Source organism: Eucyclogobius newberryi, unplaced genomic scaffold, assembly GCF_026437365.1.
Source record: "Eucyclogobius newberryi isolate DKJ021-1_F unplaced genomic scaffold, fEucNew1.0.hap1 SCAF_3, whole genome shotgun sequence".
NCBI lineage: Eukaryota > Metazoa > Chordata > Actinopteri > Gobiiformes > Gobiidae > Eucyclogobius > Eucyclogobius newberryi.
In genome coordinates this window covers 4,972,811-4,992,222 of record NW_027315945.1, presented here as the reverse complement: position 1 = coordinate 4,992,222, position 19,412 = coordinate 4,972,811, and the positions used below count along the sequence as shown (strand labels likewise).

Genomic DNA, 19,412 nt, shown 5'->3' with positions numbered 1-19,412 from the left:
TGCACATGAATTTCACAGTAATTGCACATATGACAGAATTGCACATCAGTATTAGGTTAGGTCAGCATTGCGAGTGTTCAGTACTAACAGTGTTTGTTATAAAGTCTGACAGCAGCAGGAAGGAAAGACCTACGGAACCTATAGTGTCTAAACCTATAGTGTCTAAACCAGATTTAGAGAGACTTATCCATACGTTTGTCTCCAGTAGATTAGACTGTAACGGCCGCTCACTGGTCTCTCCAAACGAGCTGTAAAACAGCTGCAGTTCATCCAGAACGCTGCTGCTCGGGTCCTGACTAGAACCAGGAAGTACCATCACATTAGTCCTGTTCTCAGGTCTCTGCACTGCCCCCTGTGGCTCAGAGAATAGACTTTAAAGCAGCTCTGCTTGTGTACAAGTCTCTCCATGGCCTAGCACCAAAGTACATCTTGGATATGTTAGTGCCATATGAATCATCTCAGACTCTAAGGACCTCAGGGACTGGCCTCCTGCTGGTGCCAGAGCCAAGACCAGACACGGAGAATCTGTGTTCCAGGTTTATGGGTCAAAGGTCTGGAATAGCCTCCTCAAAGTTGTGAGACGGCCCCGCCCCGGCTGTGTTTAAATCTAAGCTAAAGACGGTTCTGTTTAGCCGCGCCTATGACTGACATAATTTTACCTGGTTTTAATATTTTAAAATACTACATCATTTTTATTCTTTATTTTACTCTGACGTATATTTTTTTATTTTTTATAAATTGCATTGTGTTTTTTTTTTATTTTTTTTAATTGTGTTTTAAACACTGTAAAGCACTTTGAATTGCAGTTTGTATGAATTGTGCTTTATAAATAAAATAGATTTTTTTTTTTTATTAAACAGACCCCTTTGCTTTTATCCACGTTTAACTGGGCCCTTAAAAGAGCTCAGGTCCCTCAGAGTGGGAAGGAAGCCATTACGTCCCTGAAGAAGGGAAGGTGCCTCATATATTCACCTCAATTATGTCCTAAAGAATGTGGAGGAAATTGAGAATTGCTAGGTAAAATCTGAATTCACGATTTGGAAAGAACTAATCAAAACAAACTAAAATCTTAACCTGGTAAAGCTTGTGACCAGGTTTTGTACCAAACAGCACCAACCTGAAGGTTTAAGGTCTGGATAACAAAAAGTACAAAGTTTTTTTTTTTTTTATCAGATTAAAGAAAATCAACTGAAAAGTTTTTATGTGTTGAAGGAATTCTTTAGCTTGGAAAAACAGCAGATATTTCCAAATAAGGAGTTTTTATAACCAAGACATTAAACAAAGCAATGGCCATTGTAACCCTCTGACTGAATTTTTTATCAAGGTTTATAAAGCTCAACTTTCAAGGGCAATAAAATCTGAGTTGTATAAATGCATTAATGATCTGGACAACCATTCATTCATTGCTTGCTGCTGTTACGGCTCGTCGGTGACTGCAGCCTGTCCCGGTGATCACATAGTTAACACAAAGCATTCTAAATGTATTAAAAACTAAACTGGAAAGAGGAGGTGATTTTGTTTCGACTGATGGAGAATAGGAAAATAAATGTACATCACAAAAGAGAACCACAAAGTCACATGTCTGGAAAGAATTCAGTTGGAAGAGGGAATCCCATTTTTTCATAACACATGTCAAAGTGCTCACCAGTCACAGGGAAATGCAAACTGACCCACCATTCTATCACTCATATCTAACTCTCTTTGATATCTTTGGAGCAAACTCTTTGCAGCTGAGGAAAAGGCCATCATAAAAATTGGATGACACAAATGGCGCCAACAATAAAGGACTGAAATTAGAAAAATAAATACATTTGGACTTAATTGGAAAATCATTGGACCAACTGAACAATTCATACAAGGAGTCGGCCATATCAAACACGGCGCTGATAAAAGTGCACCTCGTCTTAAAAAGAGTTTCCATTATTATAAGGCCCGAGCCGAAGGACGAAAAGCGTCCTGTGAGGGACTTATTAAAATTGTATCCGGGGCGAATATGGCCTGCATGTTACCCTGGCGACCTGATACATATTGCCACGGTCTTACCTGCGTTTTGATTGACAAACATTCTAAATGGGATTAAAAAATATAGAACGGACATAAATCTCAAACCCTGCGGTCGTGAAAATGTTGAATGAAGTACTGTATAGTACTACTATTGTTAAGTGTTTCCAAAAAAGAAGAAGAACAAATACACACACACTGTTGCACTGGCTATACAATATTGAAAGATTTATTTTAGCTTTAGAGTTATTCAAAAGCATTTTTTTTAACCAGCCAAATGATTATTTCTACTGTACAGTACCAGTGTTCTCGCTGAGGGCGTTTGGCACCAGCCATGCTGAAAAGATACCGCCAGATATTAAGACAATCGTGCGCGCGCCGCGGGCATTTAGGGTGCCGCGCTCGCTCGCTCGCTTGCGTATTTGGGCGGCGCGGGCGGCGCGGGCGGCGCGGGCGGCGCGGGCGGCGCGGGCGGCGCGGGCGGCGCGGTGTTGTTAACTCGCGCCGCCTGCTGGGCAGCGGGCACCGAGTGGCCGCGAGGAGTGGGCACCGAGCGATACGCCGCTCCTAAGTGGCGGAGTGTGATCATATTGGCTTTCTATATCGAGGGAAATGTTTTGGTGTCCCACCGCCATCCTCAAGCCTCAGCCCAGCGAGAACACTGAGTACACAAAGACTTTTAGAATAAAGGGGTATGCAGAAGTACTCGTCCCAGTGGAACTTTTCTACATTTTGTCGAGCAACACAAAGAGGCACATAGTTTTGAAGTGGACTAAAAATGTGCAGCGTGCAGTATTCAGCCTCTCTGAGTCCAAATGTTATGGAACAGCTTTTCTTTGCAGTTACAGCTGCAAGTCTTTTGGGATTTGTCTTCCAACTTTGCTCATCTACAGACTGATATTTAGCTCATTCTTCTTTGAAAACAGCTCAAGCTCAGTCAGATTTGATGGAGAGCGTTTGTGAAAAGCAGATCTTTCCACAGATTCTAAGTTGGTCTGAACTTTGACAAGGCCATTCTCATGTTTATGTCGTTGTCCTGCTGAAGGTGAAGCTTCGCCCCAGTGTCAAGTCTCAACAGGTTTTCTTCTAAGATTCTCCTGTATGAGGCTCCAGACATCATTCCATCAACCCTGAACAGCTTCCCTGAACAGCTTCCCTGAACAGCTTCCCTGCTTTCGTTAGATTTCTACCACAGAAAGGCCAAAAAATGTTGGTCTGATCAGACCAAAGCACCTTCTTCCACATGTTCGCTGTGTCCCTCATATGGTTCTAGAAACTGCAAACTTATTATGGCTGTTTTTTAACAAGGGCTTTTTCTTGCCACTCTTCCATTAAGGCCAGATTTGTGAAGTGCACGACTAATAGTTGATTCCCTGTCATGCATCTGGCAATATTTTCCGTCAAAATGATGGGCCAATTTGGATGGAATTTAAAAACGACTGTGCACCTTATATTCTATATATATATATATATATATATATATATATATATATATATATATATATATATATATATATATATATATATATATATATCCATATATATGGCGCACTGGAATATAAGGCGCACAGTCGTTTTTAAATTCCATCCAAATTGGCCCATCATTTTGACGGAAAATATTGCCAGATCTTGCTGGTTAAAGACTGCTCTAGATCAAAAAAATAAATAAATCAGTATCATCCATGAAAAAAGTCACACTGTTAATCTGAGGCCTTTGGTCGGCGTGTGATGGTCACACTGATTGTCAAGAGCCCAGTGTGGCTCTGCCCCGAGTCTTCATTTTCTCTTGATTTATTGCATTTCTCTTTTTGACTCATTTGTTGTTATTTTTCGTTTTGCCGGTTGCCATGGTGACACTTACCATTGCTACTGTGCTCCGGGCCAGACCTTTCCTTTGTTCGAATGAATGGATTGTGATGATGTTAAGTCGAGCCGGCCCTCACTCTTCTGGCCCCTGGACCAGATCTCCATTGGGGCCAACCATACATTGTTTTAATCTCTGCAGCGAGTTTTTCTCTCTCTCCTCTAATGTCTAATGTACGTAAGATAAGATATTCCTTTATTGTCCCACATGGGGAAATTTCATTGGTGCAACGCAGGTAGATACAGAGGTAGATACAGAAGAACAGATCACTTATAGGAAGTCTGAAAAACACTTTCAGTAGAAGATCTCCTATAAATAAATAAAAAACTCCCATAGACAAATAAATAAATACATAAATACATAAATACCATTGCATGTGATCCCGACAGTAATTGCACATGAATATGTGTCACGACGGCACATAGATTGCACATGAATTCCAACAGCAATTGCACATATGACAGAATTGCACATCAGTATTAGGTTAGGTCAGTATTGCGAGTGTTCAGTACTAACAGTGTTTGTTATAAAGTCTGACAGCAGCAGGAAGGAAAGACCTACGGAACCTTTCCTTCACACAGCGAGGCTGGATCAGTCTCTCACTGAAGCTGCTCTCCAGAGCGGACAGAGTGTCCTGCAGGGGGTGACACTCATGGTCCAGCATAGATGTGAATCTAGCCAGGACCCTCCTGTCCCCCACCTCCTGCACCGAGTCCAGAGCACAGCCCAGGACGGAGCTGGACTTCTTGGTGACTCTGTCCAGCCTCTTCCTCTCCCTCTCTGTGATGCTGCTGCTCCAGCAGGCCACACCGTACAGGAGGGCTGATGCCACCACAGAGTCAGAGAAGGTCTTCAGGAGCGGCCCTGTCACTCCAAAAGACCTGAGTCTCCTCAGGAGGTAGAGCCGACTCTGGCTCTTCCTGTACAGTGCGTCTGTGTTATGAGTCCAGTCCAGTTTGTGGTTCAGATGAACACCCAGGTACTTGTATGAGTCCACTCTCTCAATGTCCCGTCCCTGGATGTTCACTGGTGAGGGGGCAGTGGGGTGGCGTCTGCGGAAATCCACCACCATCTCCTTGGTCTTCCCCGCGTTGATGAGGAGGTGGTTCCGCTGACACCAGTCCACAAAGTCCTGCGCCAGTCCTCTGTACTCCTCGTCATCGTCGTCCGTGATGAGTCCGATGATGGCAGAGTCATCAGAGAACTTCTGCAGGACACAGCTGTCCGTGTCATGTCTGAAGTCTGCAGTGTAAAGGGTGAAGAGAAAGGGCGCGAGGACAGTGCCCTGGGGCGCCCCCACACTGCAGGTCCGAGTGTCAGACACACAGTTCCGGGCTCTCACAAACTGGGGTCGGTCTGTGAGGTAGTCCAGGATCCACTCTGCCAGGTCATACTCCACACCAGCCGTCTCCAGCTTGTCCCTCAGGAGCAGCGGCTGGATGGTGTTGAAGGCGCAGGAGAGATCAAAGAACAGGATCCTCACAGAGCTGCCAGGCTTTTCCAGGTGAGAGAGAGAGCGGTGCAGCAGGGAGATGACGGCGTCCTCCACCCCGATGCCAGACCGATATGCAAACTGCAGCGGGTCCATGGCTGAGCTCACGGTGGAGCGGAGGTGGTCCAGGACCAGCCGCTCCAGTGTCTTCATCAGGTGGGACGTGAGAGCCACTGGCCTGAAGCTGTTGAGGTCTTTGGGGCGCGGTGTCTTAGGCACAGGTACCAGACAGGAGGTCTTCCAGACCTGTGGTACCACCCTCAGCTTCAGGCTCATGTTGAAGACATGCTCCATAACTCCACACAGTTCATCTGCAGGACTTAAGGAGCATGGGGCTGATGCCATCAGGTCCTGCTGCCTTCCTCACTTTAATCCTCTTCAGCTCACTCCTCACCTGTGCTGCTGTGACAGTCAGTGGTTGGCAGGGGGACCGTGTGCTGGGGGGATGGGTGAGTCCAGGCGAAGTGGGGAGCTGATGGTCCGGGGCAGATAAGCGAAGAGGAACAGATGCAGGGCATTGTCCAGCTGTGGAAGAGGGAGCATGCAGCTGTGCAGGGGGAGTGGCGGGTGACCGATCAAACCTCAAGAAGTGAGCATTTAAATCATTCACCCACTGTAGATCCCCCTCTGTCTGGGCAGGGGGGGTTTTGAAGCCCGAGATGGTCTTCAGGCTCCTCCACACTCCCTGAATGTTCTTTTGCTGCAGCTGCTCCTCCATCCTCCTCTTGTAGCCGGCCTCAGCCTGCCTGATCTTCCTCCTCAGCTCCTTCTGCACAGTCCTCAGCTCCTCCTTGTTCCCTGACCTGAAGGCTCTCTTCTTCTCCTTCAGCGGAGCCTTCAGTTCACGGTTAATCCATGGCTTGTTGTTTGGAAAACACCGCACCGTCCGGGAGGGAACAATGTTCTCAAAACAGAAGTTGATGTAGTCCGTGATGCACTCTGTGATGGTGTTGATGTCCTTCCCATGTGGGCCATAGAGCTCAGTCCAGACAGTGGTGCTGAAGCAGTCCCTAAGAGCTTCCTCGCTCTCAGCAGACCACATCCTCACGGGACACCACAGGCTGCCTGCGCACGATGGGTTCATACACAGGCCTCAGATGTACAAGGTTGTGGTCCGAGCTGCCTAGGGGAGGGAGGGGGGAAGAGGAATAAGCCTCCTTGGTGTTGGCAAAAAACAAGTCCAATGTTCTATTCTCTCTGGTGGGGCAGGTAACATACTGGGTGTATGTTGGTAGAACAGAAGTGGGAGAAGCGTGGTTAAAGTCACCAAAGACGAGGTAAAGAGCCTGTGGGTGCTGTGTTTGCAGCCTACAAGTGGAGGAGAGCAGTGCTTCACAAGCATATTCAGCATTGGCAGACGGGGCCACATAGACTGCGATCAAAATCACATGTGAGAACTCCCGGGGCAGATAATATGGCCTCATGCCAATAGCCAATAGTTCAATATCCTTGTTACATAGCTGCTCCCTCACTGTGCAGTGTTCGGGTTTGAACCAGCTCGTGTTCACATACACCGCCAGACCTCCACCTCTTTTCTTTCCGCATTCTCTCGTTCTGTCCGCCCGCAGCAGATGAAAATTGTCCAAACCTACAATAGAGTCTGGCATGTTAACCAGGTCTCTGTGAAAATCAAGACGCTACTGTCCCTATAAATCCTCTGGGACCGCTCGGAGCTAGCTCACGTCACAACAACACAACGAACGCAACGAAAAACGCTCAAATCTAGCCGAAAAAAGTCAAAAACAGTTGAATTAAAAAGCTATTCCAGCGCGTGTCCCTATCGTACAGTAAAATAGAAAAAATATACTAACTATATTTACAAAATATAGGAGATAAAGCACAATAAGTGTGAGAAAGAAGAGAGAGCGTTCACACTGGGCTGCCAGCTGTACCAGCGCCTTATGACGTGCTCTGCATTTGACCCATCCTTCAGTGTCTCAAGGTCCTCCTGTTGGGTTCAATTGTAAACAAATACCGTAAGTCTTTAGCTTAGGCTTGAATGAGGCAAACAAGTGACCCCACTGTCTACTTATGGTCCTAGGGGCCTCCAGCAAGTGTTGACCGGCAGACTGCAGTGCTCCGTTAGTTGTGCCATTACAATCTCATAATAGGCTTGTTTCCACTGGTTGAGTTTGGAGCAGATTGGTATAAGTGTCTCCGTACCAGCTCATGTAAGTGGGCTGCGAGTACCGCTCGGTGGTACTCGCCATGTGAGCAGGCATAGGACTCTCAAGTGATGGATTGTTAAACAGAACTGGTTCTCAAGAGGAACATTGTTCTCAATGACCAAACCTAGTTTAGACCTCCAAACTAGCCAAACAGTCTTACCATTGCCGAAGCGATCTGGCATGGCCTTGGTGGAGGCCATGTTGTTGTTGAGCCGGGGCGTTCCCTCCTCGGAGCCACAGGGGGCGCTCTCCTCATGGACAGGGCTGTGGGGGGCCTTGTAGGGGGTATCCAGGGCCCCGCTGCTGCACAGGGAGCCCAGGACAGAGCTGGGACTGGAGTGTAGTGACAGAGAGAGGGACGGCGTGTCTGCTTCTCTCCTGCAGGGGGCGCCGTAAGCCTCCTGGATGAACCCCACAAACATGACACCTTGATCTGCGGCATCCTGGATGTGCTGAAGGACAGAGAAGAAGGGACAGTTTGAGGATACCACTTAGTGCAAGAGTTAGTGATGAAAGATTGATCCCAAATCATTTTTTGTGTAAAATTAAAAAGGTCATATTATGCTTTTTAACAATAAAAAATTAAATATATCACATAAATAGAGGCAAGGCAAGGCAAGTTTATTTGTAGAGCACATTTCATACACAAGGCAATTCAAAGTGCTTCACAGCAGGAAAAATGCATTAAAATCATAAAGAAATTACAGAAACAGAAATACAATCAAATTAACTAAATAACAAATGTAATAAAAAAACACCTAGCCACAAAGGGTAACGTGTTTTCAGAGTCCAACTCCTTTTTAAATCCTTTTTAAATCAATCCAACTGATTGTCTAAACTAATGAAATCACAAACATAGCGTATTATGTCACATCTGATTGTCATTTACTTTTTTATTGTTGAGAAATGGCTATGAGCATGAATCAATGGAAATATAAAACATGTCAGTGTAATTGTCCAGGAGCGTTCCATCGTACAAACATATTCACTTGTAGTAATCTGGACACTGTCTCTCATACAAAGTCATTCTCAATCTGTGGATCTACTCTGAGAACTCAGAAGAGGCCAGTTCCATTATGCACATAACGCGTAGTGCGTAGGGCAGAACTTGGTAGGGTTGTTGTCTTGAAGGCAAACCTCTGCCCCAGTCTCAAGTCTTTTGCAGACTCCAACAGGTTTTCTTCCATCAGCTCTGAGCAGCTTCCCTGTCCCTGCTGAAGACAAGCAGCCCACAGCCTGATGCTGCTGCTGCTGCTGCTGCTGCTGCTGCTGCTGCTGCTAGTGCTGCTGGTGCTGCTGCTGCTGGTGCTGCTGCTGCTGCTGCTGCTGGTGCTGCTGCTGCTGCTGCTGCTGCTGGTGCTGCTGCTGCTGCTGGTGCTGCTGCTGGTGCTAGTGCTGCTGCTGGTGCTGGTGCTGCTGGTGCTGCTGCTGCTGCTGGTGCTGCTGCTGGTGCTAGTGCTGCTGCTGGTGCTGCTGCTGCTGGTGCTGCTGCTGCTGCTGGTGCTGCTGCTGGTGCTAGTGCTGCTGCTGGTGCTGCTGCTGCTGCTGCTGCTGGTGCTGCTGCTGCTGCTGCTGCTGGTGCTGCTGCTGCTGCTGTGTCCCTCACATGTCTTCTGGCAAACTGCAAACTGGACTTCTTATGACTTGTGTTTTTCAACAATGTCTTCTTCTTGCCCCTCTTCCATAAAGCCCAGATTGGTGTAGTGCATGACTGACAGTTGTCCCTGGGACAGATCTCTGCAGCTCCTCCAGAGTTCCCAGAGGCCTCTTGGCTGCATCTCTGATCAGAGCTACCCTTGTTTGGCGTGTACGTTTTGGTGGACGGCCATGTCTTTATAGGTTTATTGTTGTGCAATTTTCTTTTCATTTCCAGATGACTGGTTGAACAGTGTTCTGTGAGATGCTCAAAGTTTGGGACATTTTTGGAGGCTGAATACTTTTGCAGTAGTTGCACTTTCCTGTAAAACGTTAAATTAATTAAATTTTCCTTCCACTTCACAATTGTGTGTCACTTTGTGTTGCTCTTTCACATACACCAACACCATCACTACTTTAATAAGAATGGCTTTTATATATATATATATATATATATATATAAAAATCCTTCTAAATATTTTAGAACAAAAATATGCGTTTGACAAACAGATTGCAGTCATTTTACGTCTTCTTTAAAATCTGCCTTTCATACTGAGACTTGAAACGTGACGTGAAATGAATTGTTGATGATACTAACTGAAGCGTTGTCAGTGAACACAATTCACAAACTAGGAACATTTTCAGGAGCAGAGCAGGAGGATGGTGTTGAAGGCCACAAACAGGATCCTGGCACAGGTTCCCGGGGTCCAGATGCTGCAGGGTGAAGTGGAGGACCCCTTCATGGTGCCTTTGCTACAGTATCTGAACATGAACAACCATCTGCTGGTCAAATGATCAGCTAAATGCAGTGGTAATATCTGTAGTGCATTTGATACTGTAGAATCATGAGTGAAATACAAAATACATGGGAGGCTTTGTCATGCTAGCGCCGCGTTAGCTGTCACTGCCTCGGCCGCTACGCCTGTCAGGCAAAACGGAGGCGTCGCATTGAGCCGGCGACTTGTCTCTGCTCCACAATACCCCAAACCTCCCGGTTGCACTGCCCACAGAGGAGCCTTTTTCTAATTTTGCTTTTGGGTGAAAAAGGTTCTGCCACGAGGGTTTAGTGGCTCTTTGAGGTTTGAGTAATTCCTCAGATTGAACCACGGCCTGTCACTGCATGTAATATACAACTCTCCCTTCTTCTCCTCACTCACTTCCCTCAGTCCTCCCTATTCTGTCTCCTCTTTCTTCTTCTGTCCCATTCTCTCCCTCTTTTCTCTTTCTGTCTCTTTCTCTATCTACCTCACTATTACCTCTATTTCCTCCCTCTTTGTCTCCCCCTTCCCCTTCTCTTCCACTCTTCTTTTCTCCTCTAAAGTTACTCTCTTTTTCCTCAATCCATCCTCCCTACCTGCTACAATTCTCTTTTCTTTTCTCCCCGACCCTTTCTCTTTCTTCTCCTTCACTCCTACCTCCATCCTCTCTGACCCCCTCTCTCTCTCCTCCCACTCCTCTTTTTCTCCTCCCTCCCACTATAATTGTTCTTCTCACTCTCTCTCTCTCCCCTCTCTCATTACTGTCCTTTTCTTCCTCCCTCCCTCTCTTTCCTCTCTTCTTTCTCCCTTTATATTCTCCTCCTCTTTCTTCTCCACTCTCAATCCCCTCGCTCTTTCTTCCTCTCTTGGTTTCTCCTCACTAACCCTCTTTCTCTCTTCTTCCTTCCTCACTTTCTTTACGCTCTCCAAGCTCTCGTACCCCCCTTTCTTCTCCCTCGCTCCTCTCCCCCTCTCTCTCCTCGGCCCCTTGTCATGAGCCGACCAAATCAAAATCAGGTTATTGAGTATGAAATGAAATTGGAAAAGCAGCTCCATCATTTGCAGCCGTAGTGTTTCATATCTGTGCTTCCTCATATCTGAAAGATGAGGACAGTGAACTATTTCACATTGAAACGTGTTAACGTTTAATGTGTTTGAGCAAATGAAATTCATTAGGAATTGAAACGTGTCATCAAACATCCATCCATCTTCTGCCGCTTTATCCAGGGCCGGGTCGCGGGGGCAGCAGTCTGAGCAGGGGCCTCTTCCCGGTGGGACATGCCTGAAACACCTCCCAAGGGAGGCGCCCAGGAGGCATCCGGAACAGATGCCCGAGCCACCTCAGCTGGCTCCTCTCGACGTGGAGGAGCAGCGGCTCTACTCCGAGCTCCCCCCGTGTGGCCGAGCTCCTCACCCTATCTCTAAGGGAGCGCCCAGCCACACGGCGGAGGAAACTCATTTCGACCGCTTGTATCCGCGATCTTGTTCTTTCGGTCACTACCCAAAGCTCATGACCATAGGTGAGGGCAGGAACGTAGACCGACCGGTAAATAGTGCTGTGTGGCCCGTAGGCTTTAAACGAGGTGGAATAGTACTTTTGATCTGCTCCTCTGGGTCGAGGTGAGAAGGAGCTGTGGACCTGATCAGACACTGATCTGTGCAGAAGATGCTGCTGCAGCAGGTTCAGACAGGTACCGGAGACCTTGCGACCACAGTCATCAAACATTTACCACACAAATATATTATGAAGGATACAAGAGTTTGAAAATATACAGTGGAATATTACGGACAAACATCTATATATTACTATACATCTCCATGGTGACAAGCAGGTGGTGTCCCTTCACACTGAGAGCACACTGAGGCACCAGGAGCACACGCTGAAGCACCAGGAGCACACGCTGAAGCACCAGGAGCACACGCTGAAGCACCAGGAGCACAAGCTGAAGCACCAGGAGCACATGCTGAAGCACCAGGAGCACATTGAAGCACCAGGAGCACATTGAAGCATCAGGAGCACATGCTGAAGCACCAGGAGCACATTGAAGCATCAGGAGCACATTGAAGCATCAGGAGCACATGCTGAAGCACCAGGAGCACATTGAAGCATCAGGAGCACATTGAAGCACCAGGAGCACATGCTGAAGCACCAGGAGCACACGCTGAAGCACCAGGAGCACATTGAAGCACCAGGAGCACACTGAGGCACCAGGAGCACACGCTGAAGCACCAGGAGCACACGCTGAAGCACCAGGAGCACACGCTGAAGCACCAGGAGCACAAGCTGAAGCACCAGGAGCACATGCTGAAGCACCAGGAGCACATTGAAGCACCAGGAGCACATTGAAGCACCAGGAGCACATTGAAGCATCAGGAGCACATTGAAGCATCAGGAGCACATGCTGAAGCACCAGGAGCACATGCTGAAGCACCAGGAGCACATTGAAGCACCAGGAGCACACTGAGGCACCAGGAGCACACGCTGAAGCACCAGGAGCACACGCTGAAGCACCAGGAGCACAAGCTGAAGCACCAGGAGCACATGCTGAAGCACCAGGAGCACATTGAAGCACCAGGAGCACATTGAAGCACCAGGAGCACATTGAAGCATCAGGAGCACATTGAAGCATCAGGAGCACATTGAAGCATCAGGAGCACATGCTGAAGCACCAGGAGCACATTGAAGCATCAGGAGCACATGCTGAAGCACCAGGAGCACATTGAAGCATCAGGAGCACATTGAAGCACCAGGAGCACATTGAAGCATCAGGAGCACATTGAAGCACCAGGAGCACACGCTGAAGCACCAGGAGCACACGCTGAAGCACCAGGAGCACATTGAAGCACCAGGAGCACAAGCTGAAGCACCAGGAGCACAAGCTGAAGCACCAGGAGCACATTGAAGCACCAGGAGCACATTGAAGCACCAGGAGCACACGCTGAAGCACCAGGAGCACACGCTGAAGCACCAGGAGCACACGCTGAAGCACCAGGAGCACATGCTGAGGCACCAGGAGCACACGCTGAGGCACCAGGAGCACACGCTGAGGCACCAGGAGCACACGCTGAGGCACCAGGAGCACACGCTGAGGCACCAGGAGCACACGCTGAGGCACCAGGAGCACACTCTGAAGCACCAGGAGCACACCAAGAGCAGTTTGAGGCACCACCAGGTCAGTAAGAAATGTAAAGGTGAAACAAGTTCCTATGTTCGCACACTTTGTTCAATGACAAACGCAATAAACCTTTTTCTGATTCAGATTCTAAAGAAAAGAGGGTGTAACGACAGCTTCTGTCGCTGCTGGGTGCCGGGGATCCAGGCCTAACACACTTCAATATCCAGATTGTCCTGACATAGTCCAACTTTGGATAGATTCTCACATAAAAAAGCAGCTCAAGGAGGTGCTCCAAGACCATATACACCATATGGAGAAAAATGTGAAATGGATGAATGGCACAAAGGGAAGAATACTGGAGAAAAGTGGAGGATCGATCACCCGGGAGAGTTGTGCTCCGAGACGGAGTCACAGAATACATTTTTTTTTTTTTTTAATTTGTGTGGCCCGTAGGCTTTAAACGAGGTGGAATAGTACTTTTGATCTGCTCCTCTGGGTCGAGGTGAGAAGGAGCTGTGGACCTGATCAGACACTGATCTGTGCAGAAGATGCTGCTGCAGCAGGTTCAGACCATGAAACATACAATACTTTACTAGAATGTGCTCCTTATATTTCTATTTGGATCAGTTGGATGTCTGAAGTTATTAGAGCAGAATGGATTTATAAATAAGTGTTTGGTGGATAAACATGACATTTTTAAGACCCTTTTTTTCAAAAATGTATTGGGATATGTATCGTATCGCGAGGGTCTTGGCAATACCCAGCCCTACCACCCGGTTCTATGAGAGTGACCTCCTGTCACCCAAACACCTCGCACCATGACACCTGTGTGTTAGTATAGACTTTCCCCCACACTGCGCCCTGGTGGCTACATTAAATATAGGTCACCTACTTCCCAAATGTAACCCCCAGCGTGATCCAAGTTAACCCCAATCAAACGGTGACAAAATGGCTTCAACAAAGGGGACGTGCGGACCTCAAGAGAGCAGGGGAGGGGCTCAGAGAAGGGGAGGGCTGAGGGAGGCCATCAGAACTGACGAGCCATGTTTAATGTAGTATAACTAGTCTGCTGAGTGTGTGCGTGATGGTGTGTGAGCACAAACGGGCACGTGGAGGGTTTATATGTGCATGTGAGACTGTGCGTACCCTCACAAAGAATCCAGCAGGAACAGAAACAGGCGAGTCATATAGATTATTTTTGGATATAATTCTCCTTAATAAACAAAGTATCAGCAATATCAATTGAAGACAAATTCCGGACCACAATTGTGTGGGGCTAAAATGTACAATTGAAGAAAACACACGTGGACCTGGAGATTGGAAATTTAATCAAATGGTACTTCAGGAAAAAACAAAACACTTAATTTGTGATTTTTAAAAAATAGAATAAAGGATCTGTAAACCCTCTCATAGTCTGGGAAGCTTTCAAATGTACTTTTAGGGGATATGCTAATGCCCACTCTTCATGGAAAAGGAAACAACTGAAAGTTAATCAAAATTAAAGAAAGAGTTTGAAGACTTGGAAAAAGTAATTGATGAAAATGTAGATTCAACTAATGAGCAATGTGATAACAGTTAAACAGAGTTGGCTGATCTGGAAGAAAAGCGCTTGATTAAAAGTTATGATTATAAAAGGGCAATATGGATGAAAAAGTTTTTCTGAGTTTTCAAATAAAAACCTTTCTAAAAAGAATGTATCTAAGGTACTTTTAAAAATAGGACTATATTGTCTACACAGGCTGCAATACTAAAAGAAATGGAAAATTACTTAAAGAATATATTTTCACATCAGGTAAATCCTCCTGAGAATATACATTTCCCCCCAGGAAATTATGAAGGAAAATGAAATAAATAAGAAAAACATGTATGTGACGGTCTCATACGTGAGGAGGGATTATCTGCAGCCGTCATGTCTTTTCAACAAGGAAAAACTGAAAGAAGTAAAGAAACCATTACTTTTGAGTTATAATTATTCTTATGAAACAGGTTGTTTGACTGAAACTTTAAAAAAGGTTGAATTTCTTTGTTACTAAAACAAGATTCTAATGGTCAGTTTAAAGATACATTTATTATATTTAAATAAGACTCCAAAGTGTCGATTCAGGACAAGTCAGGCAGAAATATGGTCACAATATCAGGCAGCTCCTGGAAATCATTGAGAATTACAATCTAGAGAATAAAAAGGGACTCATTTTTGTCGCAGACCTACAAACGGCATTTGATGTGATAAGTTTGGATTTTATTTATAAAAGCCTTTCCTTTTATAATGTTGGTGATTCCCTGATAAAGTGGGTTGAAACACTGTATAATAGAACAAACTGTAGAATCATCAACTATGAATACATTTATTATATGATTCTATATATTTTTTTATATATTAAGAAGCCTAAAACAAGGCCTTGTCCCCGTACTTATTCATTATTGCAAATATGTGTGATGATGTTAATCGCTAACTGGGGTTCGGGAGCAGGACCACACCTCAACCTCTTACTTCTCCAGCAACCACACCTCCACTCTTTAACCACGCCTCTAATTACCCAGAAGGCCTATATATATATTCAGGCCAATCCCAGCATCTCTTGTTGTCTCTGCTCTCTCGACAGTGAGAGCCAGAGCGTTCGCTTGAACAAATCATCAGCCGTTTCTCATCAGATTCTGACCTGTTCCCAGTCTGAACTCAGTCGTGTCTCCAGTAGCACGTTCTCCAGAAGAACGGCCAACGCAGGTCCGTTCTCTGCCGCGCACACTCACGGTAGTGATCCATGCCTCCAAACACCATCTCCTCCGCACGCGCCTCTCCCGTGGACCCCTACCTCCGGGACGTCCACACGCACACACCAACCGCAATCGCATCACAGTTCCCGTGTGCCCCTGTGCGCCGCAAGCTCCGTGCGCCACATACACCGTGAGCTCCGTGCGCCGCTTCAGCGCGCCACCGGTCACCGTATTTGCCGCCGGTCACCGTAATCGACAAACTCCTACTCTCGATTCACCGCCCCAAATCCAATGCTCTGCATCAAACTTCGACAATCGCCTCAATTCCTCCTCTTCGATCTTCAGGAACCATATAAATCGGACTACCCTCATATCTTTCATTCCACTCATTCTCAATCTCATTCAGCTCATTAAGTTCCCTCATTCATCGCTCATACTGACTTCATTACTATCTGCAGCTCTTCAACTCCTACATCCATGCTAGTATTTCGCTCTCCCCAACCTTTCTCTCCACTCCGGAGCAAGGCGACTCCACCACGAAATCCAGTTTTAACGACTGCTCGTTCAAATCACTCTTGCACCTTATCCACACCCAGGAACTTCCGTCGACGACCCACAAACAATAAAACTCTATTCAAATGCACCAGTGTTAATCCTCGTCTCAGTAATGGACACACTGCTTTAGATTCCATCCAGCTACTCTTCAGAGAATCCTTGACTATCCAGCTCATCTTCCCTCGTGCCACTCAGTAACATTATTTCAGCCAGGCCTACGTCGAGATCCAGATCATCTTCCTTCAATTTAAATCATCTTTAGGGGTTCTGAATCGGCTGGGCTGATTACCCGAGACAGAGCCCCCATCTTGAGTCTCTACCCAACCAACTATCATCGATCCATCATCAATCCATCATCGCTCCATCATCGAACAATCGTCGATCCATCATCGATCCATTATCGCTCCATCATCCATCCATCATCGCTCCATCATCCATCCATCATCGCTCCATCGATCCTTCATCGCTATTATCAATGAACATTCTTTCGTATTCCATTGTTGTGGCGCGGTCCTTGCTAGTGAATAGCTATTAAAGTAAGACTGAATAAGAATATTGAAGGACTTATCAAAAATGATATTGAAACAAAAATATCAATGTTTGCAGATGATACGATTGATCTCATTTGCCCAAAACCTCATTGTTCAAAGGCGGTATGGATGATTTTTCGGCGATTTGAGAACTCAGGCGGAAGTGCACATGCCACTCCCCCGTACACATACCACTCCCCCGTACACATGCCACTCCCCCGTGCACATGCCACTCCCCCGTACACATACCACTCCCCCGTACACATACCACTCCCCCGTACACATACCACTCCCCCGTACACATGCCACTCCCCCGTGCACATGCCACTCCCCCGTACACATACCACTCCCCCGTACACATGCCACTCCCCCGTACACATGCCACTCCCCCGTGCACATGCCACTCCCCCGTGCACATGCCACTCCCCCGTGCACATGCCACTCCCCCGTGCACATGCCACTCCCCCGTGCACATGCCACTCCCCCGTGCACATGCCACTCCCCCGTACACATGCCACTCCCCCGTGCACATGCCACTCCCCCGTGCACATGCCACTCCCCCGTGCGGACTGATACAACACACACGTGCGTTTGTTTATTAGCGCGACGGATCGCATCGTATCTCTCGTCTCCCGTAGATTTCCGTCTTCTTCTGAGTCAGCTCGAACTGTCTTTCTCCGTCTTCATTTTGTCCCGTACACTGAGGGAACTATATTATGATAGATCAATGCGCTTAGACAAGCGGAAACGTGGGGACGAGCCGCACGCGGCTGCAGGTGAACGGTAGGTGCGTTTTATGATTCATACGTGGCAGGACTAATCGGCCGTCCACACCACCAGGAAATAAGGGCCCAAAAAATCGTCCATTCAACCTTTTGATAAAAAATAAAAACTTTGGAAAAAAATTTCACTGCACTCTGGACTAAAGCTTCATTATAGTAAATGTAAAATGCTTAGGATTGATAGTTTAAAAGGAACAAAATGTACTATGAACTGTAATATACCAATTGAGTGGACGGAGGGACCAGTAAATGTACTTGGTGTTGTTGTCCCAGAGAACCTTGAAGATCTATGTTTAGTAAATGATATTGATACATTTAGAAGGATTGACAAGATTTTTCAGTTATGGAAAGGAAAATCATTGATTTTTTATGGTGTGGCGTGTTACAGGTTCAGAGTGCTTCCTGGAGGATGGGCTGAAACAGGGAAGTGTGCCGACCTACAAGGATGCGTCATCCTTGTAGGTCGGCCCCGTCCGTTTGTTCATCCCAGGAAAAGGAGAGAGACTGTTCTCTAGCTAAAAACTGCAGGAATCAATCAAAAAACACTTTGGGCACATAATGAGACACCAATAGCACTGTAAGAAGGTCAAAAGCTCTGAAAAGTAAATTTTGCATGAAATGGGACCTTTAAACAGCTCAATGTAGGGTCTTTATGTTTGTTGGTTAAAATGAATTAAAATAAACAAATATATATACCACTTTTACTTATAGGTGGTATGGACGATTTTTTTCAGCAAATTTTGTATCATATTTCCTCGTGGCGTGGATAAATCATTTGTCCTGCCACGTATCAATCATAAAACGCACCTATCGCTCACCTGCAGCCGCGTCACGCTCGTCCCCACGTTTCTGCGTGTCCAAGCGCATGGATCTATCATAATATAGTTCCCTCAGTGTACGGGGCAAAATGAAGACGGAGAAAGACAGTTCGAGCTGACGCAGAAGTGGACAGAAATCTACGGGAGACGAGCGATGTGATGCGCTCCGTTGCGCTAATAAACAAACGCACGTGTGAGTTGTATCAGTCCACACGGGGGAGTGACATGAGCACGGGGGAGTGGCATGTGCCCGGGGGAGTGGCATGTGCACTTCCGCCTGCGTTCTCAAATCGCCGAAAAATCGTCCATACTGCCTTTAACATATAAATCAATAAAGATCATCCTGTACAATACTTTCAGAAAGTGGGAGGATTTTTAAACTCATTTATGAGACCAATGTCGAGGTTCAAAGTAGATTCTTCAAAATGAATGATGGAATATGTCAGAGGGCGATGATGCCGTTTGTGTTGTTTGGAAATGGAGCTCACGGCACGTGTTCTGGCACTGCCATATTGTGCCTTTATTTTGGATGCAAGTTGAGAAAATGTGTTTTGAGATTGGTTTTGTCCTCAATTTAGATTTTGCATCTACTCTGCTGGGAGAGTTTAAAAATGTAAAGACTTAAAGTTAAACAGTTTATTTATAAGGCTACAAATAGATTTTCACTTAATATTAATGGCTTAAAAAATATTTCAGTAGATATTTAACTTTGGAAGCGTTTATGGTTGAAACAAAGCAATTAAAAAAAACATAAAAAGAAATGGGAAATTCTGAAACGGTTGGAACAAAATGAACATTGTACATGGTGGAAAATGTTCTATTTGGAACGCAGCATCTCCTATGCAATAAGTCAAAGGGTAGCAGTATATAAATATACTATTATTAATAATTATGACAATAATTAAAATTGACATTTTATAATAATCATCAATACCATAAACTAAATAAAAATAAAATATACGATTGAAAATGTATGTA

The 19,412-nt window shown here is 46.0% G+C and overlaps 1 protein-coding gene across 1 annotated transcript in view; it reads right to left on the bottom strand.

Moving 5' to 3' along the window:
* Positions 1-19,412, bottom strand: part of rftn1b (raftlin, lipid raft linker 1b) — a 171,708-nt gene that overhangs the window by 33,752 nt on the left and 118,544 nt on the right. Inside the window, exon 4 of the mRNA XM_072460801.1 lies at positions 7,686-7,977. Coding sequence (XP_072316902.1) covers positions 7,686-7,977 — 292 coding nt within the window. The remainder of the gene's footprint in view (positions 1-7,685; positions 7,978-19,412) is intronic.